General features: G+C 37.9%; 1 protein-coding gene across 7 annotated transcripts in view; it reads left to right on the forward strand.

Moving 5' to 3' along the window:
- The window catches only part of LOC124170532 (centrosomal protein of 290 kDa-like), a 156,102-nt gene that overhangs the window by 122,290 nt on the left and 10,881 nt on the right, over positions 1–22,931 (forward strand). For all 7 annotated transcript variants that reach the window (XM_046549308.1, XM_046549313.1, XM_046549314.1 and 4 more), the window contains 11 exons: positions 1,908–2,057; positions 2,164–2,502; positions 2,609–2,776; positions 2,933–3,114; positions 3,685–3,932; positions 6,169–6,308; positions 7,388–7,676; positions 13,115–13,316; positions 13,758–13,908; positions 16,184–16,306; positions 18,826–18,972. In XM_046549308.1, the coding sequence (XP_046405264.1) occupies positions 1,908–2,057; positions 2,164–2,502; positions 2,609–2,776; positions 2,933–3,114; positions 3,685–3,932; positions 6,169–6,308; positions 7,388–7,676; positions 13,115–13,316; positions 13,758–13,908; positions 16,184–16,306; positions 18,826–18,972 (2,139 nt within the window). The remainder of the gene's footprint in view (positions 1–1,907; positions 2,058–2,163; positions 2,503–2,608; positions 2,777–2,932; positions 3,115–3,684; positions 3,933–6,168; positions 6,309–7,387; positions 7,677–13,114; positions 13,317–13,757; positions 13,909–16,183; positions 16,307–18,825; positions 18,973–22,931) is intronic.

Below are 22,931 nucleotides of genomic sequence, written 5' to 3' on the forward strand. Positions count from 1 at the left end.
CGTAAGCAATTTTTCGATGAAGTTTTAGAGTTACTAATATGGAACTTTGAGTCTTCTTAACTTGTGCTCACTAATTTTGTCATTATCAATGCTAAAAATCTGTTTAAAACTCCTCGATGCTTAAAAATGTTAGTTATTCATATGGAAGTGTAAATTATTGAAAATCAAAAGCAATATTTGGTTTGTAAAACGCTGGCAATGCAATAAGTTGACTGTAGACTCGTTCTAAGATAGGATTAGAGGGTCTAGTCTAGTGGCCGGGGCAATGGCCAGGTGCCCCATTGAGTTGGGTCCCAAATGAGAGGGACGAGAATATCAGGGCAACTCCCCATAAAAGAGCTCTGTACGGAGAGGTTTAAAATATTTGGCAAGTAAGGTGCTCCGGGGAACTGGGGCATAGTTTTTCAATGTGATAGTACAATATCATTTTCAAATATTTTTTTTGTACAGATAACACAAGTGGATGGCTGAGAAAAAACACGTAATGATTTATCAACTATCAGACTAACACATCATGACACTTGAAAGTAATTTCTACCAGTTAATAATACAGGGTGTGTCCTGAAAGTAGTAGGACTGATTTTTTCCTGCACACGCAGACGGTCGGACGGGAGTTTTCTGGGTTGCAGGTGGTGGGGGGGACTCTAACTAAGTGCTGCGAATGCGTGGCAGTCGGCTCTGAGCTCTTGTGGAGTGTGAATCGTATTTCTTCCAGACCTCTGTCAAGTGACCTCGTCACGGTGCGTCTTGGAACGTTTAGTGGAGCAGCGTTACGCAGTGAAATTCTGCGTTAAACTCAGGAAAAGCGGCAAGGAGACCCATGAACTCATCAAGGCAGCTTACGCGGATAGTGCCATGAGCAGATCAACCCCATTTGAGTGGCACAAGATTTTTCGAGAGGGGAGAGAAGACGTCAAAGACACCGAGCGCTCAGGATGCCCTTCGACCTCAAAAACGGACAACAATGTGGAGCGAGTGAAAACTTTATGAAACAGTGACAGTCAAATGAGTGTGAGAATGTTATCCGAAGAACTGGGAATGCCTAAAACTCAAGTGCACGAAATTGTGACTGAAAACCTGGCCATGAGAAAGGTTTGTGCGAAGTTGGCGCCGCGTGTGCTTACAGATGTGCAAAAAGAAATGCGCGTGCGACTTTCACAAGAAAATCTCAACCTCGTGAATGAAAATCCACACTTTTTAGACAACGTGGTTACTGGAGTTGAAACGTGGACGTTTGAATACGACCCAGAAACGAAGCGGCAAAGTGCAGAATGGCACACAGCGACATCGCCAAAACCCAAAAAAGCTCACATGTCCAAATCGAAGCAAAAATCCATGCTCATGTGCTTCTTCGATTCGAAAGGTGTCATCCACAGTGAGTTTGTGCCACCAGGGCAAACCGTTAATGCAGCTTTTTACGTGCAAGTACTCGAAAGACTGCGAAAATGCATCGTCCGCGTCCGACCAGCCATCACCGCTTCGTGGATCCTTCATCATGACAATGCGCCGGCCCACAGAAGCAAAAGAAGAAGAAATTGTTGTGCCTACCCGATAAACTCAAAATTCCCATAAATATGCATATAATTTACCCATACCCCAGTTACCCCTTGGTCCCAGTTACCCCCAAGCACCTTATAGGAATTTTCAGTTTTCTTATAAATACTTGTTCTTGAGTACAGATTATTGAAACTAAATATTCCTTTAAAATGCCTTTTACTATTTTAAATAATAGGATGTTGCATAGTGTTTAAGTTTCTTCCAATTTCCACTTTTAGAGTGAGATATGTGTAAGATCTTTGGATGATGCATTGACAGCTGTATGTCTTTATAATGAGAAGTGATTTTATTCCAAAACGTTATTTGCAGAGTCATGGTGTTATGATTCTTTTTCTTTTTTACATGTGCAGCATTCGAAAGGTGCTTCTGAAGTATTGGAACAAAAGTCTAAGCAGCCAACCACCGAGTCCACGTGTGGTGAAGAAGTAGAAGCGTTGAGAGAAGCTGCAGTTCCTGAATTGTCAGTGGACGTGATACATAGGGTTGGAGTTGAAAACCAGGTTTGGATGCCGTTCTCTCTTCCTGTTTGTTTCTTAAAATATTTATGGGCGTAAAATAAATGTTTCATTCAATGTAAATGCCTCCTCATATACATCTTATTCACAGTGGTTGTTCCACAGTACCAAGCTAGGGACCCACATCTCAGCCAATACTCTTGGATTGACTTCATCACTAGTCATTCCCTGCGATAAAGCTGCTCAAGATGTCACGCTCAAGCCTCTACAGAAAGAGGATATCCCAGAAACAATTTCACTTGGGGAAACGGCAAGCAGAAGCCAATCAAATGTCAGGGATACTGGAGGGAAGAGTGGAGATGATAATTTTGGAAAGGAAGTGGAAGGCAATGCTTTGCCATTGTTGCTAGAAGCAGGAACACAAACGTCAAGCGAGATTAATGATGGCACATGGGAAAAACTTGTGCAGTTTGAAGCCTTAGAAATTAAGGTAAGTGATTGACTGTTGATCATTTCAATGTATTCTTTCAAGGCTCTGTTCTTCTGAAATGATTTGCATTGAAAGGGATATTGACAATTATTTTTTTTCTGACCAGCTAAGTAGGCTTTCACAAGAGAATAAAATGCTTCGAGAGAAAATCAACTGGCACAGTGAACATCTGGAGAAGCACTTGGAGATATGTTCTAATCATGAGGCTCAAATGAATGTCATAATTAGTGAGAGGGATGAGGCTAAAAATGACATCCTCAAATGTGAACAGGAGGTAGAGTAAATTTCATATTTTTCTTAGATGTAGGGAATTATCAGTGTAAATTTCATATTATTCTTAGATGTAAGGAATAATCAGCAGTTGAATTTTACCAAAGTATATTTATTCCAATTTATTGAGGATGGGACTAAAATCACTTATTTTCAACAGATATCAAATTTGAGGGCATCAAGTATAAGTCTGCAAGAAGAAATCCTGAAGCAGAAAGAGGAAAATAAAAGACTGAGTGAAAAGGTACAAAAGTACTGTCGCGCAAATAAGGAACAACATATGCTCTTAAAAGCTGATCAGCAAGAGCGAAAAGAAATTAAATACATTATTGATGCAGTAAGGTAATGATGATATCGAATTTAACCTTTATTAGGTTCATATCCTTTGCTTATTTAATAGGTCATGAAGCCAAAATGTAAAAGTACATTTGCTTTTTTGTTGTTTGACATGGTACTTCCCTGATTCCTTTCGTGCTATTCCTCTGGGCCACTTGAGTTTATCAAAAATGAACTCTTTTTTTATCGGATTTATCTTAAGTTATGGAATTCTAAGTAGTTGATGAAGTTACCAAAAAATTAACAGTTAGTAAATAAATTAAAGTTAATATTTGGGAAAAGTTACTTGTTAAAGATGAAAGTTTCTTTTCTGAAAAAGTAACTGATTATGGTTCAAGCTAAAAAAAGTAATTGTTACTTAAAAAATTATTTTTCAGTTACTTATTAAAATGCCCTTTAAAAAAATAACCTTTGCAATCTATTTTTTGACATGACGATAAACTAAATGTAAAATTCAAGTTCAAGAGTAATTCATGCAGCATCAACTTAAAAAGTCATTTGACTTTGATAACATTCTTCATATGAATAAAAATGTACATGTTGGATAATCATTTGAGAATTGTTGTTAATTTGCAGCCTGCAAAGTGGATGCATCACAGAGCCTCATTCAACATCGTCTCCTTTGGCTTCCCCGGGTGCGCAAAGCTCAAGTGATGGAAGGGAGAGTGATGCTAGTCAAAGAAAAGCGTTTAGCCCAACAGCGATGAAGACCTCTATCAGGGAAGCAGCGTATAGATTGGTGGAGGAAGTGAAGCACCTCAGGAGTGAGTTGACTCGCGCTGTTTACGAGAAAGATCAACTAAGGAAAAGTATGGAAATATCAGGTAAGATAGTGGTTTGTGGGAACAGTATTGCAATTTTTCCTAAAATTTGCTTCATATTCCAGAGAATAAATGCATATTAGGTTAGTGAACAACTGATTGAATGTACGTTAGTGGAAATGTGATGGTGTCTTAGTATTGCAATTAGTTTCCAAAAGTGAACTAGGTTTTCTTTGCTTTGGTCTTGGGGAACTATACCCTCTTTCTGATTATTCTTAATTTGGACCCATTTTTCTTATGTGATTACAGTATCATAAATAAATAAGAACTGTGCTCTCGAGAGAATTTTTTTGGGACGTAGAAGAAAACTGTTAATCTTTGCACCACTTAAGCAAGTCTCCTTTACAGACTGTCCCACTAGTCCTGTGTCATTTTTGACCTCTAATTTTATTAAATTTGTCTCAAGCAATATTCATGAAAATTGGTATACTTATGGGGAAAAGTCCTAAGTTTTGTTGAGTGTAAGCAAAATTTTACAATTTTGACCTTTTAACCTCACAATGCTAGTCCAAACAAAAATTTTGAATTTTTCTTATAGGGTTTCAATGTTAAAAAAATTGAGGTAGAAAAAAGTCTGAATTTCATTGAACAAGATGTCAATTCTTAGGTTTTTGGATGCAAAAAAACTGTAAATAACACCTTTTTTACTACAAAAATTCAACCATTGATCCAGTAAGGTCACAGTTAAGGTCATAGGCGTGGCAAAAAGAATAGCATCCCAACAAAGGTGTAGATACATAGGTTTTAAAGGGTGTCCAAGTCATTGGTATTGTCCAAATACATCTTATCCACTAATTGACCTCCGAGGCTAACACAGAGGTCACAGGTCATAGCAGTAAATGTCGGGCCATAATCACAACCAACGTGTTGAACCTTACCTTTTGAAGGGTACCCAAGTCAGTTTTGCAGTTCATAGATTGGTTTTGTCATTATTTTGACCTCCGAAGGTCATAATGTATATTCTTCCATGGGATTAGATTTTGCTTGATTGGCTATTGTCTTCTCACAATTTCTTTTCCATTGTATCAATGTACTTGAGTATCAGCCGGAAAACTTTCAAATGCATCTCTTTGTGTGTAATAATAGTTGTTTTTTTCTGTAGCCTAATTTCAATTGCCTCCTTGAGGAGCTGTCTCCAGCCCCCACACAATCTGCTGAGTGATACATATTACTCCCTCACAAACTGTGGAATGGTTCCTACCCAGACTGCACTCTTTGTGAGATTTATCTATGTGACCCAGCCTAATGCTGTTTTTATGCTCTTAAATACGGTACATCCCTGGATAATTAAATGATTATTGTCGTAAGTTGTGTGAAGAATTTGAAGAAAGGTTTTCTAAAAGTAAATATACGAAAGATAATATAAAGATAGTACATACATCATTCAAGAAATAAGAACATGAATTAGTCACAGGATCTGCATTATATAATGAATTTGAGAAACAATAACATTTTTAGAAGATATAATATTTGGGAGTTTCTAGGTTTAAAAAAAAGTTGATTTAAAAAAATATATATTTACCTTATTAAATGCAAAATCATCGCATTTATTTTACTTTAGAACTTGCCTTACTTTTTTTATAAGGCTTAAGGATGCAAGCTGGGTAAAAAAAATGGGATAATTTTAAGGCACCTAAAAATGAGAGACTTACTGAGACTATCTTTTACTTTCTAGGATAAACTATGTAGTTTTCCTGAAGTTTATGTTTTATGTCTATGCCAAATTGTGACAATATCTGGGAGATTTTCCTTGCTACAGTTGTAGTATATGGTGGCAGAGCTGAAGGGTTGTTTTCTCTTGAGCAGTGCTTCCAATGGCCAGTCATACCTTCTGTCATCTGCTTGACTGTCTTTTCTTTATGGGCTGCCTGAATCTCCTTTTTGTGGCAGCCATTCTGTGTAAAAGTCCTTTAGGTAGTTGTTTTATGCTCTTGAGAGACTATCTCATCTGGATTCTATTTGTAGGATGATCTTCCATTTCTATAGGAACAGTAAATCTGGTGTTGCTAGTAGTGGGTCAGATCACCCTTATAAAAGTGCAAAATTCTTCCATATTTCAGGGTCTCGATCCATTGGTCCCATCTACAATCGCTTGTGCTTGTTTTGTCTGTAAACCTCCCTACAAATAAACAAAGTCAAGAGTCTGAAACAAGTCCACATACGTTTTCTATAGGTTGTCAGCTTTTATGTATCATCAAATGAAGATTTTTTTTAATGCTATTAATTTCTATTTTAACAGAGAATCTCAGGTCCAGGTCTCCTAATTCAAGCAATGCAAGGAGCGAGAAGTTTTTGGAAGTTGATGAAGATGATTCTTCTCCTGCAGATTTAGGAGCGTTAGAGCAGATGATGGAGAAAGTGCAGCAAGAAGGCATTGAAGTGAGTGGTAAAACTATGTTCTTAGTATCTGCATACAATTTGTAAAATTAAGAAGGTTAGATATCTTTAACACATGTCTATTCTCTAAGAAATTGCCGCTATGTATTTTATTTATCTCCAGAAATAGGTTAATGCTTCATGGATGAAGTAAAAGTATGCTAGTAGTGGAAGTATAACATAAGAAAATCAAATTGCATTCATTATTAAGGTACAAAACTGACTCCGTAGCTGACTCATTGTCATGAATTGCTGAGCATTTATAATTAAGTTGCCCTTATGGAAGCTTTAAAATTGCCTTGTGAGTCATCTACTATCTGACTTAACCCATTCGTATCCACAAGCTTACTGGTACGAGGCCTGAAGCTGGCCACAAACACCGCAAGCATGGTAGCATACACAGAATTCATAGTGATATCTATATGTTGATCCTGCTGCTATGTTACTATTTTTTTTTAGTTTTTGGCCAGATAGACGATGATAGTAGATGCCATCTGGTGGCTATTTAGAATTTTTTTTCCATTATTAATCACCTTAGAAATATTTATACATCAACCAAATGTAATAAGAACTAACTCTTAACAACATATCAAAATTTGTTCAAAATCAGTTGGCAAATACTGTATTAAATGTCTCATTTAAACCAACACTACAAATGTGTTCAAATTCTTTATAAGTCAGTATTTGGGGTTGATTTACATCCCAGGGGATGGATGCAAAATTGTTTGTCTATTGGGATTTTATTTTCTTTTGGGAATAATTATGAAAAATAGTTTCCATGCAGAAAAAATTTATTTTGCTCATTGAAATAATAAATAATTACACTAGCTTTCTGGGTTTATGGCTTAAATGAAGTCGTATCTTAAAATATTTCAGTTGTGCAAGCAATATTTCTTATGCAAAATAGGAAGGGATTGATTTTCATATTTCTCATTGTCTTTACTTTGGAGTCGGCTTTCTGAAGGTTTTCCGTATTCCAGATACATTTAATATTTTCAATATTTATGTCATTCTTGATTGTGATTAAATAATGCAAAAGCTGAAAGTAAAGTATTCATTATAATATGTTGCAATCTTTTCAGGTTTTGTCTTTGAGTGAGAGAGCAGCTAGTAGAAAGAGTACCTCTGGTGATGTGACACCAGCGGTGTTGACTTCACCTGTGTGCTCACCTTTGCCACTGGAGGAGAATGCAAGTTTTGAGGCAGGATTCGGCAGCAGCAGCTCAGCAAGTACACCACAGAAGAATAAAGTGGAGATCAAGCACGACGAGGAGCAAGCGACGGAAATTAGTCGTGAGGAGTGGCTGTTAATGAGAATTCGGGCTCTTGAAGATGAACTTGCTCGCAAAGAGAGGGAAGAAAAAAGGAAACGTATGTCCTAAAGCTATTTTTCCTGCTCATGGAAAGCGTTGTCTTTTGTCTTTACTCAATGAAACGTAAAAAAACGAAAGAATTCCATGTAAATTTAATACTGCATGACCTAGGTTTTGATGTGGCATGTTATAACCCAGTTTGTTAGCATCTAAGACTGAGAAAAAAATATTTTTGATGTCTTGCTTAGCGCAAGGGATGCGTTCCATGGGGTCTTTGAGCTGATCAAATTTGTGTAATTTGACACCATTTTAATATGGGGAAGATAGGGATGCCTTCCCATCAGCATAGGTGGTGGGTTGCGAATTGCCTATAATTCATATGTATTAATATTAATAGCCTTAGAAAACCTTCTTTATGCAAACATTTGTCGTTTAAAATATCTTAAAGGATAGTAGGTATGCATTCAAAGATGTTTTTTCCCGTTAAAAAATATTCCCATGTGCTTTTGAAATTCCCTCCTTATGTGTGGGTGGGCTAACATCTATGAAAAAAATAAGCTAGCTCAGGGGTTAGCAGTGCATTGCTGGCAGGTGACGAATTTTCAAACCAGCATCTTAAAACAATTCTCGTGTCACCCAGGCCCTTTTGTGTTGAAGCTTCCACCTGATGTGTCAGAGCAATCACCACCTTCACCTTCTTTTATAGATCAAATTAAACCCACAGATTTTGCAAAAATGACTGCCTGTGATAGATTTTTTATCCAGCAATGAACTTCTTGTCGTGTTGACCGCTTAACTGCAATTGGTGTGGCTGATGTCTTTAATATTTTAACTTCGTCTCCATTCAGAAAAATAGTATGGATTGTCGGCATTGTGAGCTTTAAGTTACATGAAATATTGCTTTGACGCTCCCTGTTTTCAAAGCAGTAGATCACTTTCAATTTCTCTTCTAGGTTAAGGCTTTCCTTGATAAATACTTTATTTTTCTATCCGCATTTCTATTTTTTGCCATTGTTCTCTTGGTTTTTACTCTGTGTTGCTCTATCAAAATCACCTTGTACTGCTGAACAACTGCTGCACTGTATTCCTGAGATGCAGAGGGCTTCCAATTGCTGGAAGGGAAAGAAGCCAATGTGTTTGAGAATCTCTCTCGGGCCCTTTTACGTTTTGATGCTATTCATAGTCAACTCGACCACCACTCCATTTCTCCTCCATGAATACCTATGGCCTTGAAGGCTTTAAGCTGTACCCTTTATGTGGAAGTCAATGCACCCGATATCCTTGCTGACTTTCATATCATCACTCAGACCCCAACTCGAGTTATGTTTTTGTCCATTGCGTGGAATGGATTTCAATGAATGTATGAACAAAGAATAAGATTTGAGGCAAGAAATACTATTAATATCTGTAAAATGAGAGTAATTTTATGTGAACTTAGCACAAGTTCCTGTTTTATCAAGAGAATGTGAGGGTTATTTGATTAGGCAAAGCAGCTTTGGGGAGTTTCCCCGAGGAATGAATTTGCACTGTATCGAAATTGCGCTAAGCGAGGTGAAGTCACGCTGGCGACATCAAATTTTGTTTTTACTTTTTCATATACCGTATAAGCGCGTGTAAGAGGCGCACCTTTTTTCCCAGAAATTGCAGCCGAAAATGGGGGTGCGCCTCTTACACAAATTTCTCATCTTCTCCTCCTCCCTTTCCCCGGTTGCAAGCCCAAGAGGAACTGAGTGGCCTTGGTTTTCAGCGTGAGTCAGTCATCTAAAAACCAAGGTCAAAAACAAGCGGGAGGCAGGGGAGTTTCTCCCTTGGTGACGTATTTTTACAATGCTCCTACTTGCATTTCTTACTCGTAAGCATCGCGCCGTCACATCAGCTCGTCAGATGTGAGCATGGAAAAGATTGCGTGGAGTATTTTGCTCCCGAGGGCGTGCTAAATTTACTGCTTTAAGTGGGCATACCGCGGCATTTATACTACATATAGGAATCGCTTATCAAACGTAGAGAAACGTGCAGTTTGAAGGACAATGCCTGGTCAATAGTCAACATCTGTCTTGCTGAGTAATTTCCTTTACGCTAAGGGCCTGATTTTTCAAAAATAATCTTCAGATGCTATTATAAGGGTTATTACAATTGAAAATTATATTGGTGTCAAAACCTGCTGTTTAAAAAATTCAAACGAGTATGTACATTGTTGGACTAAAAGGCAGATAGAAGAAATCGGAGATACTTATTAGTGAAGAGCGCTGAAGGAGAGGTAGAGGGGAAGGAGCGCACTCTGTCTTTTAAGCGACGAGGCTACGAGTGAAGGAGCAAGGACGAACACGTCTGATCTTGCATGTGACGTCGTTTCCTTCAAAGCGAAGGGGCGAAGATGCAGCAATGTGATAAATGTACGCAACTTGAGTTGCCTGAAGTTTCCAGTCCATCTTGTCTTGTTTGAATGTGCTCATGCTACGCTTGTTTCTTCTGAAATTGTGCTGTTTGGACTATTTTGAATAATAGTAGCCTTGTAACTATAAATCTTTGTGTCAATCATTAGAGCTTAAAATCTTAAATGCTGTCAGATATGCGTCACGTTGGGTCTCAATATTTTTTGAACCTCGTGCATATCATACAATTGCTGAAAGCTATCGAGATATCTTCAAGCTCAGTAGGTGACTCACAGAAACTGGGAGAATTTAAGCTGGGGGACCGAACAAGGTCAGTTGGTGAGACGGGTAGGGATGAAACAAGTTTCGATTGTTCCTGCGTAACTTTATATTTTCCTTTGAGGCAAGAGATTTATGGCCAGTGGGTTCTCGGAAAGGAAAAAAAACGTCAGAGGCATGGGCTGAAGGAGGGTCGGGGTTGATTTGGTGGAAGCTATGCCGTGGCTATTATTTTACGGCGGAGAGATTCCCCCGATCATTGTCCAATCTCTTGGGAAGATTCAGGCTATGTGCCTGTCATGTTTTGCTTTAAAAATTTCCATGGCTGAAATTCTATTGCAATACTCGTACGAGAGCTTTAAAAAAAAAATGTTTGTGAGTAGGACAAGCATTGTAGTGCAACGGCGTATGCGAAGAGAGGATCGGAACTCTTTCTACTCCCTCCTATAAAGTCCAGGCATAAGTCTGCAACACTGCGCGATAGGATAAAAAAAATGCCAAAAAGTTTTTTTTTCTTTTGCTTCGATGCTCAAAATAGGGGTGTGCCTCTTTCACGTGTGCGCCTCTTACACATGCTTGTACGGTAATCCATGTAGGGCTTTATTTTCATGCTGTGAAATTTATTGTTTTTTTCTTGTGGTAGAAATACTGCTAATGCATGAATCTAAGATAAACACGATTCTATGACGACCCCCCCTTTTTGGAATGCCACTAGGGTAAAAAATTTAATTTTTCAAAGTAATCATTGTATATATCAGAATAAAATCCACCATTTTTGCCCTAAATCTCCTGAATATTAATAATAGGGATGTCTTTATTATAACCTCCATTTTAATTTAATGTTGAAATGACCATGCTTATCTTGGAGTGCAAGTATTTGAGTGCCTAATTAAGCAACCCTGCACATCACCACCTAGGTAAAAATTACAGCATGTTGGGCATAATTATTTAACATTCTATATTTTTTTCAATTCAAATTATGAGTTAGTTTTTATATTGGAAACCTGAGTCTATCTCTGTCAAGCTCAATTAGCAATCCACTGATTTTGAAAGAACCCTTGCAAGAACTCAAAGTGCATGTGTTGCAATCAGAAGGAGTGCCTTTGTGTCACTTAATGACTGCCAGCCAGCTTGGAGTCTTATTTAAGTTTCTGTACTCCACAACTTTGCATGAGAAGAATACTAAAGGCCAGTTATTTGGATGTCTATTATTGAATTGTGGTTGTAACAACAGTTCACATTAAACTTAATCGACTATCTCAAATTTTCAATTGCAGAGCAGCAGTAAAGTTTGTGAAAGTGAGACATTTGAGAACACAGCCACTGGTACTCAATTATGTAGGATGTATGTATGGAGGCTCTTTCTGCAGATGCTGTCAGAAATAGACCTGTGTGCTTTTAATGCTGGCAACTGTTTCTTGCTTTACAAGCAGCGCTGGTTCTGCTCATCTACATACCAACTTCAGTCAGTCACAGTCAAAATCAGATCGTGATACTCCATAATTTTACTTAAATCTTCTCAGGCTCGTTGTAACATAAGAAACTGAAAAGTGGCCACCATTTCAGTGTGTACAACATTAATGAATGATGAAGTGACCTCTCCTTGACTGATAATGAGAGGAGCTGACAAAACCTTTATTTTCCCACCCAATATACTTCCTCCACTCCAAAGTGACCATTTACATTGTTCCCTGGTGTTTCCATTCCACCTTTACCTTATCAGAAGAATGCTCGAGAGAATCACGAGATGAGGAGACACTCAATTACTTAGTTACACTTCATGTTTATTCCTATACTTTCCCCACTACCTTTTCTTCTCTCCCCATGGCTTGGAAACCCACTCAACTCATGATTCATACCAACCAACTTTTCCTCTCTTGGCACTCTTCAGCCTGCCTGGTTCTCTTGTCAGGGATCAGCCACCATGTTTGCTTCTAATAATTTGGTTGTCTGCCTGGTATAAATATAAGTATTCAAAGGGTTGTCTGTTCCATTAGGGTAGTTTTTAATTTTCTTAATATACCTGAAATATACTTGCTGGTTGCATAAAATGTTTTTTATTTTTTTGATGTGGAATTTCTCACATTCGCTGTCACGCAGGATTTGGAAGGTTGCTGTCCTTGGCAGGGCATAATGAAACAACCTCTGGTAAAACACATCAAGACTGGAATATTTCTAAAACATTTCATCATTCATAACAAATTAATTTGGGTGAGACTTTGAAAGAACAGTTTACGTTTTAGCTCTCTGAGGAAGTCTTCTTTCCAAAATATTTTTTGTGGCCAATAGTTAAGGTTCCTCATCTCCATCATCTACAATTAATATTTCTTTGAGCTAACCTATTCCCTGAGCTATTAGGTATTTGCGTTATTTTGACATCAACTCTCATAAGCATTATTGCTATGTATAGATTCATGTTGGATTCGGAAGTGAAACCTTTTGGCTTGATTCCATTTGTTTCTAAAATTCAACATGGAACTTTTATTTGAATTTTGAAATATTTTAAGGAATTTTCTGGTCAATTCAGTTGAGATCCCTTGTTTTCAGAGATGCAGAATTGGGGAAAAGAAAATATAAAATTAGTATTTTTGCTTTAAATTGTATTTTCAATCTGTATATCTTATGGTAATGTAGTTAATAATCCTGATTATTATTAGATGTTAGGTTGTGTTATGCATAGTTTGTCTTTGAAATGTTTGGGTTCATGGATTTTTTAATGCTAAGAAAGGTTCAGAAGAAGTTAGGGGAGTTAAGTTAGGTTAAAAATTTTTCATCTAAAAAGGTAGGGGAGCACTGGACTGACTTACTGAATTCATTTCACCTAAGTGTTTGCATGTTTTCTCAGGTGACTGGTTGCAGTTCCAAGAGAGGGAAGGTCATGCTGGCTGGATGGGTGTGGTTGAAGCTGTTGGAGTTCAGCAGCGTCATGAGTTTGATATTCTTGAAAGGCTTGGTGAGCAAAGAAATGCAAGAGCAAGACTAGAAGCGGAGGTGACGCAATTACGGGAGAAACTTAGTCTAGCTGAAGCTGAGGCACGGAAAACATTGTGAGTAGTCTTGGCAACAGATTATATATGAGGGGAAATGTATGAATTACCTGAGTATTAGCTTGTATGTCATCACTTTTAGTTTTCTCCCAGCAATTTTTGCTGGGAGAGAGAACATTTTTGCAGAGATACTGCTGTTGGACAATTAAATTCTGAAGTATTACCAACCGTATCTATTTGTTGATGTTAAAATATCCTGTAAATTAGTTTTACTCAGTTCTTTTAGGAATCTCTGCTCTTATTGACTCAATGATGGTTTTGCATAAGTAGTGGAGTCAAGTTTTCCTATTCAACTCGACTTGAAATACAATTTGCTCTTAGATTTCTACTAATAAGGATTCATCTGTAGTTGTAGCAGCCAGTTGCCTTCTGTCCTCACCTAGCGGAGTTTATTTTTGAAGACTGTGTTCATAACTAAATATGTTGTGATAATTTTTTCAGGGGCCGCCTAGGAATGGAGAGGTCTCATGTTATTAGATTAGAAGCTGTGTTAAAGCAAGAAAAATCTAACTTCTCTCAACTACAAGTGTCTCTGGATACTGAAAGGAAGAGATGCAACATGACGAAGGAGTTAAATTCCAAAGTAGTCAAGGTAAGATTTGGTCTTAGCTCAAAATTATTGTGGTCATGGTAATTTGTGATAACTAACCCTAAAATTAGTAAGATCAAGTGTTAAATGGGTTATTGACGTAAATTTGACAAAAAATGAAGCGAAGCATCCTTTGTGGCCTAGAGTCAACATATAGTGCAACCTCAATAAAATGGACCCCACGGTCCTCAAGTAAACACTGACTATAGCGAATTGTCGCTTTGCCGGAGGTGGAGCAAATAATAGCCTATTAACCTATTGTCATCACTTAAGGCTGCTTTACACAGTGAATTTTCATTTGAATTAAATTCATTCACCACTTTGCACGGTTAATGATTTCGGCAAATTTTCTGCACAGAAATGATGTGCACTGGTGTGACTATCGATAATGTATTTCGATTCTAATGATATTTCCGACTGTTTCTGACCACTTGATTTGTTTTGGAAGTTGCAGACGACGGAATGCTTTGTTTACATGAGCGCTTGAATATATTTTTGTATTGCTTTGAATTGCGGTGGGGTATGACGTACTAAGTAATAAGATGGATTGGAACAGTATGAATTGGCAGCGGAAAACCTTCTGATTCAGTAAATTACAAAGTAAGTGAAAAAATAATTTGGGGCAGAACTGCACATTGTTTCTCCCTCAGAAAAATTGTACCTTATGGAGACGAGTCCCATATTGACGCCGCAGAGTCCAGCTCCAATAAAAAAAATACAATAAGCTTAAAGCAAAGGCTCCATAAGGGTGAAGGCTGGTTGACAGTGAGTTTTTATGTTTGGGGTCCTATCGGATGCACAGCCTTCACAATGCAGTCGAGCAAAGGTCACTGTGCGAGAGGAGAAAGGTACTGGGAAGAGAAGAAAGGAAGGGACCTGCTCTATTTTCAAAGGAGTGCACATCAGCATCCTCATACTTTCTACCATTACGTTGGATGATTATCTCTTTGCTTGCTACTTCCCCATTACCGCAAGGCTAGGAATGCTCTCAAGATATCTTATGGAGTATTGCGCGCAAATACAGTTAAAGGCTTTATGAGTACCTAAATTATTCACCACCGAGAATTTACTGTTCTTTAAATATCGATTCAGGGGAAGAAAGTGGACTGTGACTTTCATGGAGTAGTTTATGGTGTTTGCCCCTTGATTTATAGGCAACTCTGTGAGATTGTGACTTCCAAGGTGGGCCAATTTGATGTCACGGCTCGTTTTCGTTGGAATGTGTTCACCGAAGAAATAGAGATTTTGTCATTAATTGCGACTCTCAACCCAAACTTGAGCATTCAAATCATTAAATATAGACGAGCCGGGACCTCATATTTGATTTTAGGGAAGAGGAAAGCGTCAGAAGGGTGGAGGCGTATGCTGAATGGAGGGGGATAATGGATCTTGGGAAATGCGCTATTGTTACTCTCCCACTGCACTGAGCTTCCCCTTATGGTAGTCTTTCCTCCTGGGGAAGATTCAAACTATGTGCCTGTCGTAATTAGCCATGAATGAAACGTATATATATTTTGTCTCATTTTCGTCAAATGATGGATGTGGGAAATTATACATAGGGACCGCGATCTTCAAAGGGTCAATGCGGGAAAACGATTCTTTGGGGAACGATAGATGTGGAAAAGAATTACATTTTCTATATGCAACTTTATTTAGGACCAGTAACGGCGAACAATGAATGCAGGAAAAGGTTGAATGCGGGAACGATAGATCGGGATTCCACTGTACACCTCTTGGCAGATAAATGATACTGAGATCCCGATCAAAAAAATGAGCCACCTTTGTGTGGGGAAAGGTGGAACTGCACTTGAAAATTGTGCCACAGAAGACCTATGGTTTGCAGAGATCACAGCTAAGGAACTGTTTTAAAGCTGACCCTCAGAATAATTTTATGACCAAGCTGCTGGCTTTATTTGAATTTCTCTGTTAGCATTTCATTAAGGGTGCTGGATAAGAGGAATACTGTAACCCAGAAGGTAGTTCCCTTTTATAGTTATCTGACCTCATGTATTTAATCAATAATGCCAAAACTGTGCACTTCTGTGCTTCCACGATGTACAAAAAATCATGGAATCTATCTATTAGCTAGATACAGGAAATGAATTCTGATATTGGTGTACTCATCATGGCAATCAGTTCCATGTTTTTCTTTTCTTTTTTGCTATTTCAGTTTTTCGGTATCATTTCATCTTCATTCTGCTGGAACGCTACCCTGTAGTTCACATCATGTGTGCAGTTGTTGTATTTTCTTCTTCTGAAAGTTCTTTTCTGCTTCTAGGCCCTCAAGGATGAATTGACGCAGTTACAGGGCAGGTGTGAACAACTGAAAGCCTTATACAAACAAGAGAAAGATGTGAGACAAGAATTGGAGATGCATGTGTATCAGCTGCAGATGGAACTGGTATGCCATTGTTTGTATTCATTGAACTTCCCCAATTGTCATAAAACTTTGGGCTCTGTTTTATGAGTATTTTGAAACAAATATCTTTGGATGTCATAGCTTGGGAAAAAAAATAATTCTGACAGCGATGATATTTGACACCATATACTCTTTTTTTACTTTTCGTTTATGAAAAAATATTTCATGCAAGATAAATGTTTCTCTGGTATTAACATGATAGGAGTATAGAAAAAGTAAGCAGGAATTAATACTAAATAAATGTAATTATTGTATTTCAGTGGGCTTTTATGCTAACATTCCCAAAATACCTCTAAAAGCAAAATACAGTAGAACCTCGGTTATACGACCCTCAGTTATACGATGACCTCACTTATACACCAATTTTTTTTGTCCCGTGAATAACCCTATATGAACCCATGTATTTCCAATCTCGGTTATGAAACTTTTCACTTATACGACGACCTCGGTTACGAAGCATATTTTTCCAGTCCAATGAGATAAAATACCTCACTTATACGACTTGTCAGAGAACTGCTCTACGAGAAGATTGCAGTCTGCGCGCCGATTTTAGTCACTGGAGCGGGAGTAGTATGTGCTCATTACATAGATATGTCAATGAAGAATGATAAGTTTTAATAATGAGCAATGATGGTTATTATACATTAATTTCAACTATAGTAGATGATCACTTATCCAGAATTATGAACTATGGAATATCTATCTCCCGAAAGATTTTCTAGAATTTTTCCGAGGTTATGTCTTCCATTGCCCCCGCAAAATTACGTCCAAATGAGCTGTTAAAAATCCTCCCGTACCAAAATTTTGGTTTCCAAGGTCATCCGAAAAAGATTATCGTATTTGCAGTATGGATGTAAGTCGATAGTGATTCAACACAGTGGTAAAAACAGCATGCGTGGTCTCATTCCGTGGGCTAATGCCGCATCTGTGGGACCAATTGAGCCAGAAATACGTGGCATGCAGATCAAAACTGACCCAACTTGTACCTCAGTGGGTTTAATGAAACAAAGTTGGACCTTGAATAGCTAGTAGCTTAGCTCTGCCAGGTGGCAAGGGTTTATTTTTTAACAGAACGAGAGTTTGTGTGAATATCATCGGAGAATAACTCGCGTTGTCAGTCGTCACGTAATCATTAAAGTCAAATTCAAAACATTAAAGATGAGGCAGTTCTTTTCAACTCAGGAATGGCTCATAACCAATATATCGAAGCACAAAAAGTGTTCGGTGTTGATATCAGAAATGGAAAGTAAAATATTCTGTGAATGCAATTCACGCAGCTTGTGAGTCGAAGTTCCCGGGGTTGAATTTGCAGAAGAATGCCGACAGATGCTATACCCGGTAGATTCAATCTATTATGGCTAAAATTTCATGGGGAAATTCTTTTTTAGTTCGTAAATATTATAGAGAGGGGAGATTTTTCCAGGCTCTTAATCTATTTTTGTTCATTCATCTCTGACGGCAGTTGCACGGTTATTTAAAGTGCTCACTTTAAAAAAGTTATCTAAACACTGGAAAAATCATAATTATGGAATATCCCGGGTGCCAGTGGCGTAACTAGGAATATGCTTTGGGGGGTGGGATAGTAGTACCTGGGGAGCACCCCCCTCCCCCGCCATGAGGTAAGGGAGGGAGGATAGAAACCCTGTGTTGGAATTAGCCAGGTTATAACAAGAGGCTTAACCAGGGCTAAACATCCCATCTGTCGGACAGTGTGTTATACTGGAAGTTCCCTCTACACTACTCTCAAGCAGGGATACTGCCACTGCCAGGACTTGAACCCTGGCCCTAAGGGTGTGAAGCCTTCGTGATGTATTAGTGAAACTTTGCTCCCTAATTATGGGGTTAATTTGGATGACTTTCCTCACGTATCTCATTTCTTCAATCTCCAATCTTGGATTTGTCTATAGGTGGTAAAATGAATTTCCTGAAAACTGCTGTTAATGAGCCAACAAAACTGCTGTTAATGAGCCAACATTTTTGAAAATTGGCTTCTCTGTGAACATTTAGTATCACCATTCTGAAATTTCTCCTGTATGATATCCCTGCGGATTAGAGCCAGAAATGCTACAATTCGACCAAGACGTTCAACCGTGGGTAAAGTTGTTCAGGAAGGCAAAGTTATGTTACTCTTGAAGTAACGCATCATCTGTGGTGTGGCTTGTGAGTAAATAAGATTATTAGGCTTCAATTTCTTGCCTCCATATGAGTAATTGCATCCTGGAAACAATCTGGCCCTATTGAAAAGGATTTCAAGCTAAATACCGAAAAACCTTACATATGAAACTTCCTCAATTATGAAACTTTTTCGGTTCAACGCTGAAAGTTTCATAAGTGAGGTTCTACTGTAATTTAGGCATGAAAATGTTATTTGTATTAAAGTAGAGCTGATATCCATCACATATCCATGCATTAAAATACGAAAATAGTGTTTCTTTGCATGTGATTTATCTTTATAAAATCGGGTGCAAAAATGCTCAAATATGCCTCACGTACTTTTGTAGCAGAGTCATGCAAGTGGAGCTGGTGAAGAGCCGAATGTGAGATCTTCAATGAGGATTTCAGAGGAACAATTGAAACTAAAGAAAATAGAGGAAGACTGTGAGAGGAAAGCCTTAGAGATGGAGCTTGAAGAAGAAAAGCGAAGAAGAGTAAGTACACTCAAAATTTTTATTTTGATTCTGTGGTTATAATTAATTTTGTATTGTTGTTTTGGATGGGTCCTACTTTTGCTGTTGTCAGTTTTTCTCCATTGGTTCATTAAGTGTGCTTCTTTGTTGATGAATATCGCTGCAAATAAAAACTGACTAATTAAGATAGTGTTTGCGTAAGAACATTACTTGCATTGAAATAATGAATTGGTCAAATTTTGCTGGGAGAATATGAGATGTAGGTTTCATTAGTTTTTCTCAGGTAATCACATTTACTCAAGTTTGTGGATTATTCGGCATCCTTTATTCTATGTGACTTTCTGTAATGCTAAGTTTGTATTGCTTTTCTTCATCATTAAATATGTTGAGTTTATCTTAAGCAATTTTACCTTCTTGGTGCCAAATATGTACCATAGACATTGTTTCTTCTTTCCCACTTCATAGGAGCATGCGTTATACTGACATTAAGGTTCCTACAAAAACTCATGGTTGCATTGCTGTATTTTGATTAATTTTAGTTTTAATGAGCAGTTCAGATTTGGTAATCTTAATTGAGGAGTATTATCCAAAAATAATCATCAATTTTGATGTTATTGCTTTGTTACATGGTGCTAAGCCATGCATGCATAGCTCTGTATGTATTCACTCTTTAATAACTTGAATAAAAGCTGATTGGTCACATATCAAGGTAGCTATGAGTTATGGTTCATCACTTTATTTGGTAATATTGTTTATAAATTTATAGTCTCCTTAAAAAAATCCTTGTAAAACAAGAGGTTAGTTCATAGTGGATTGGAATTCATCATGTGATTGGCCTAATCGCATGTGGTCTTATTGTAAAGAGATATTTGACATGATTTTTTTCCTATTTTTGATCATTATTATTACAGTAAAACTTCGATTTTACGCACTTCGATTTTACATCAAGTCTCGTTTTTACGCAGCGGCACTAAAGTCCGGCCGGAAAGCATAGGGAATTGCAATGGTGAAACTTCGATTTTACATCTTTTCTTGATTTTACGCAGTTTTTCGATTTTGCGCAGCATAACCGCAGCCCCTAAGAGGTCGCTATTCTTGATTTTACGCAGTTGTCTTTCGGCTTGTTTTGAAAATCCGACTGGAGCAATATGAAGTTAGGTTATTATTTCGTCTCAATGAGTTGCAAAAATGAATACAGGAACGGTTGAAATGACGTCACGCTATTGAGCGTGAAACTAAAAACATCGCGAATCTAATTATTGCTTCCCCGTGCGAGCCCTCTCAGTAATATTTCAGGCTCCATTACGAACGCAAATGTCGCTCTTAGTTCAAATTCGCCGTAGAAGGATATAGAAACCTAAAACACACGGCAATCGCCGTGTATGCGTAACTACTTTTGATTAAGACATGATCGCTGGAGATATTAACATTATCACCTTTCGTTTATTATTCGACTTATTGATCGACGCTGTTTATATCTAGAATTATGAGCTACGGAATATCTATCCCCAACGCAAGGCTTTCTAGAATTTTGCCAACGCTATGTTTTCCGTCGCCCCAGCGAAATATAACGGCGAAATGAGTCGTTAAAAATACTCCCGTATCAAAATTTTGGCTTCCAAGGTGATCCAAAAAAGATAGTCATACTTCTAGTATGGACTTAAGTCGGTGGTGATTAAACACGATGGTAAAAGCAGCATGCATTGTCTCATTCCCAGGCTAACCCCACAACTGCGGGACAAATGGAGGCGGGGAAAAATTGCTTGTGCTGCGCGCTTATCAGAACCGCCTCAACTTGTATCTCGTTGTCAGAGGGTTTAAATTAAACATGGTTGGAACTTGAATAGCTATTAGCTTAACTCCGCCAGGTGGCAAGCGTTTTAACGGAACGGGAGTTAATGCCCTCGGAGAATAACTCGCGTCGTCAATCGTCATGTAATCATTGAAGTCAAGTTGAAGACATGAGTGATAAGGCAGTCCCCTTAAACTCAGGAATGGCTTAGCACCTTTAAATCGAAATACAAAAAGTGTCCGGTGTTGTTACCAGATATGGGGAAGTAAAATATTACGTGAAGCTGAGTCACATGGCTTGTGAGTCGAAGGTCCCGGCGCTGAATTCGCGGAAGAATATAATAATAATAATAATAATTTTATTACTCCACACACAAATTACATGACAATAACAAATTTGAGTAATTTTAGGTAGCCGCGAAGGATAACCTGTTTGAGGCTACCATCCAAAATAATAATATTTATGCTTTACATATAGTGTTCATTTTGTGCTACCTTGATAATCTATGCAACCAAAGTTTAAGTGCGTACATGAAAAAAAAACAACTAAAGTACTATTTATAATTCATTTACAACAATATTTGTTCTACACTTTCTTTAGTGAGAAGCCAAGAATGTACATTTTGAAAAAACTTTTTTAAAGACTTTGAAATAAAACATGACTGTGGTAACAAATTAAAAACCTTTGGTCCTACGTACAAAAAACATCTTTTAAACAAAGTCAAATTTGGTTGTGGTAAGGGCACACTTATTTTACGCAGGGCAAAGGGAGAAGGCAGGGACTGAAATATTTTAGAGTTGCCACTTCTAGCATAAAAACATCGTAGGACCTTATAAATATATAGATGCCTCAACGGAAGCAAACCCAAATGAAGAAAAAGTGGGAAGGATCTTTCAAATCTGTCCTTTTTCAAAATAATACGTACAATTCTTTTTTGTAAAAAAACAGCAGGTTTCAAGGAGTTTAGATATGCGCCACCCCAACAAAAAATGCCATAGCTTAGCCTGGTATTTACTAAGGCGTTATAAATTGTCTTTAGAAAGCTTTCAGGACATTTATTTCTAATGAAATAAAAATTTGCCAGTGTGTGACGCATAACATTTGTGAGACTGTTGATATGTTGATTCCACTTTAAGGAATCGTCAATTGTTACTCCTAAGTACTTAATACTAGAAACCCGTTCAATGGGTAAACAGCTATTGCATAAAGTTATAGGACAATTTTCTTCATGATAATGTAAAACCCAATCAAATTTGTACCTGTTACATAAGTTATAACATATATACTTCGTTTTAGCTACACTCATATTCAATTTGTTGGAGGCAAACCAACGTCGCAAATTGATCAGATCTGACTGTATATCATATTTTACATCTATCCAGTTTAAACCTGAATAATTTAAGGCGACATCATCAGCAAATGCTGTCACATGACCTCTAAAATTGAAATTACACAGATCGTTTATATATTAGAATGCCGACAGAGAAGCTATTCCCGGTAGAGTCTATCTACGAATGCTAAAATTTCATGGGGAAATGCTTTTTTAATGCGTATAAATTATAAAGAAGGAAAATTTTTCTGGACTATAAGTCATTTGTTACTCATCACGGGCGGCATGACGGCAGTTGTGCGGTCATTTAAATAGCTCACTTAAAAAAAGTGATCTAAGCACCGGAAAAATCTGAATTTCCGAATATCCCGGGTCCTGTGTGCTCCGTATTATCTATGGTATGCTATTTGGAGGTAACCAACAACTGGGGTCATTAGCGCCATGAAGCTGGGGGCATAGGAACCTTATGTTGGCATTAGCCAGGTTGTAATGATAAGCTCAAAAGGGACCAGGACTTAACTTCCCATCTGATGGACAGAGTGGTGCACTGGAAGTGCCCTCCACATTAGAGTCAAGTAGGGATAGGGCCAACTCTGATAAGTCTCTGCTACTGCCAGGACTTGAACCCTGGCCCACAGGGTGTAAAGCCTTTGTGATGTATTAGCAAATGTTTGCTCCCTGTTAATGGGGTTAATTTGGATGACTATCCTCAGGTATCGTGCGAAAGTTGCGGGTGACTCCCTTAAAAGTTATCACTGCGGCTAGTCCCAGTAAACTTTAAACTAATCCTCAGGTATCTCATTTCTTCAATCTCCAATCTTTGTTTGTCTGCAGGTGGTTAAACGGATATCCTGAAAA

This window comes from Ischnura elegans, chromosome X, assembly GCF_921293095.1.
Source record: "Ischnura elegans chromosome X, ioIscEleg1.1, whole genome shotgun sequence".
Classification (NCBI taxonomy): domain Eukaryota; kingdom Metazoa; phylum Arthropoda; class Insecta; order Odonata; family Coenagrionidae; genus Ischnura; species Ischnura elegans.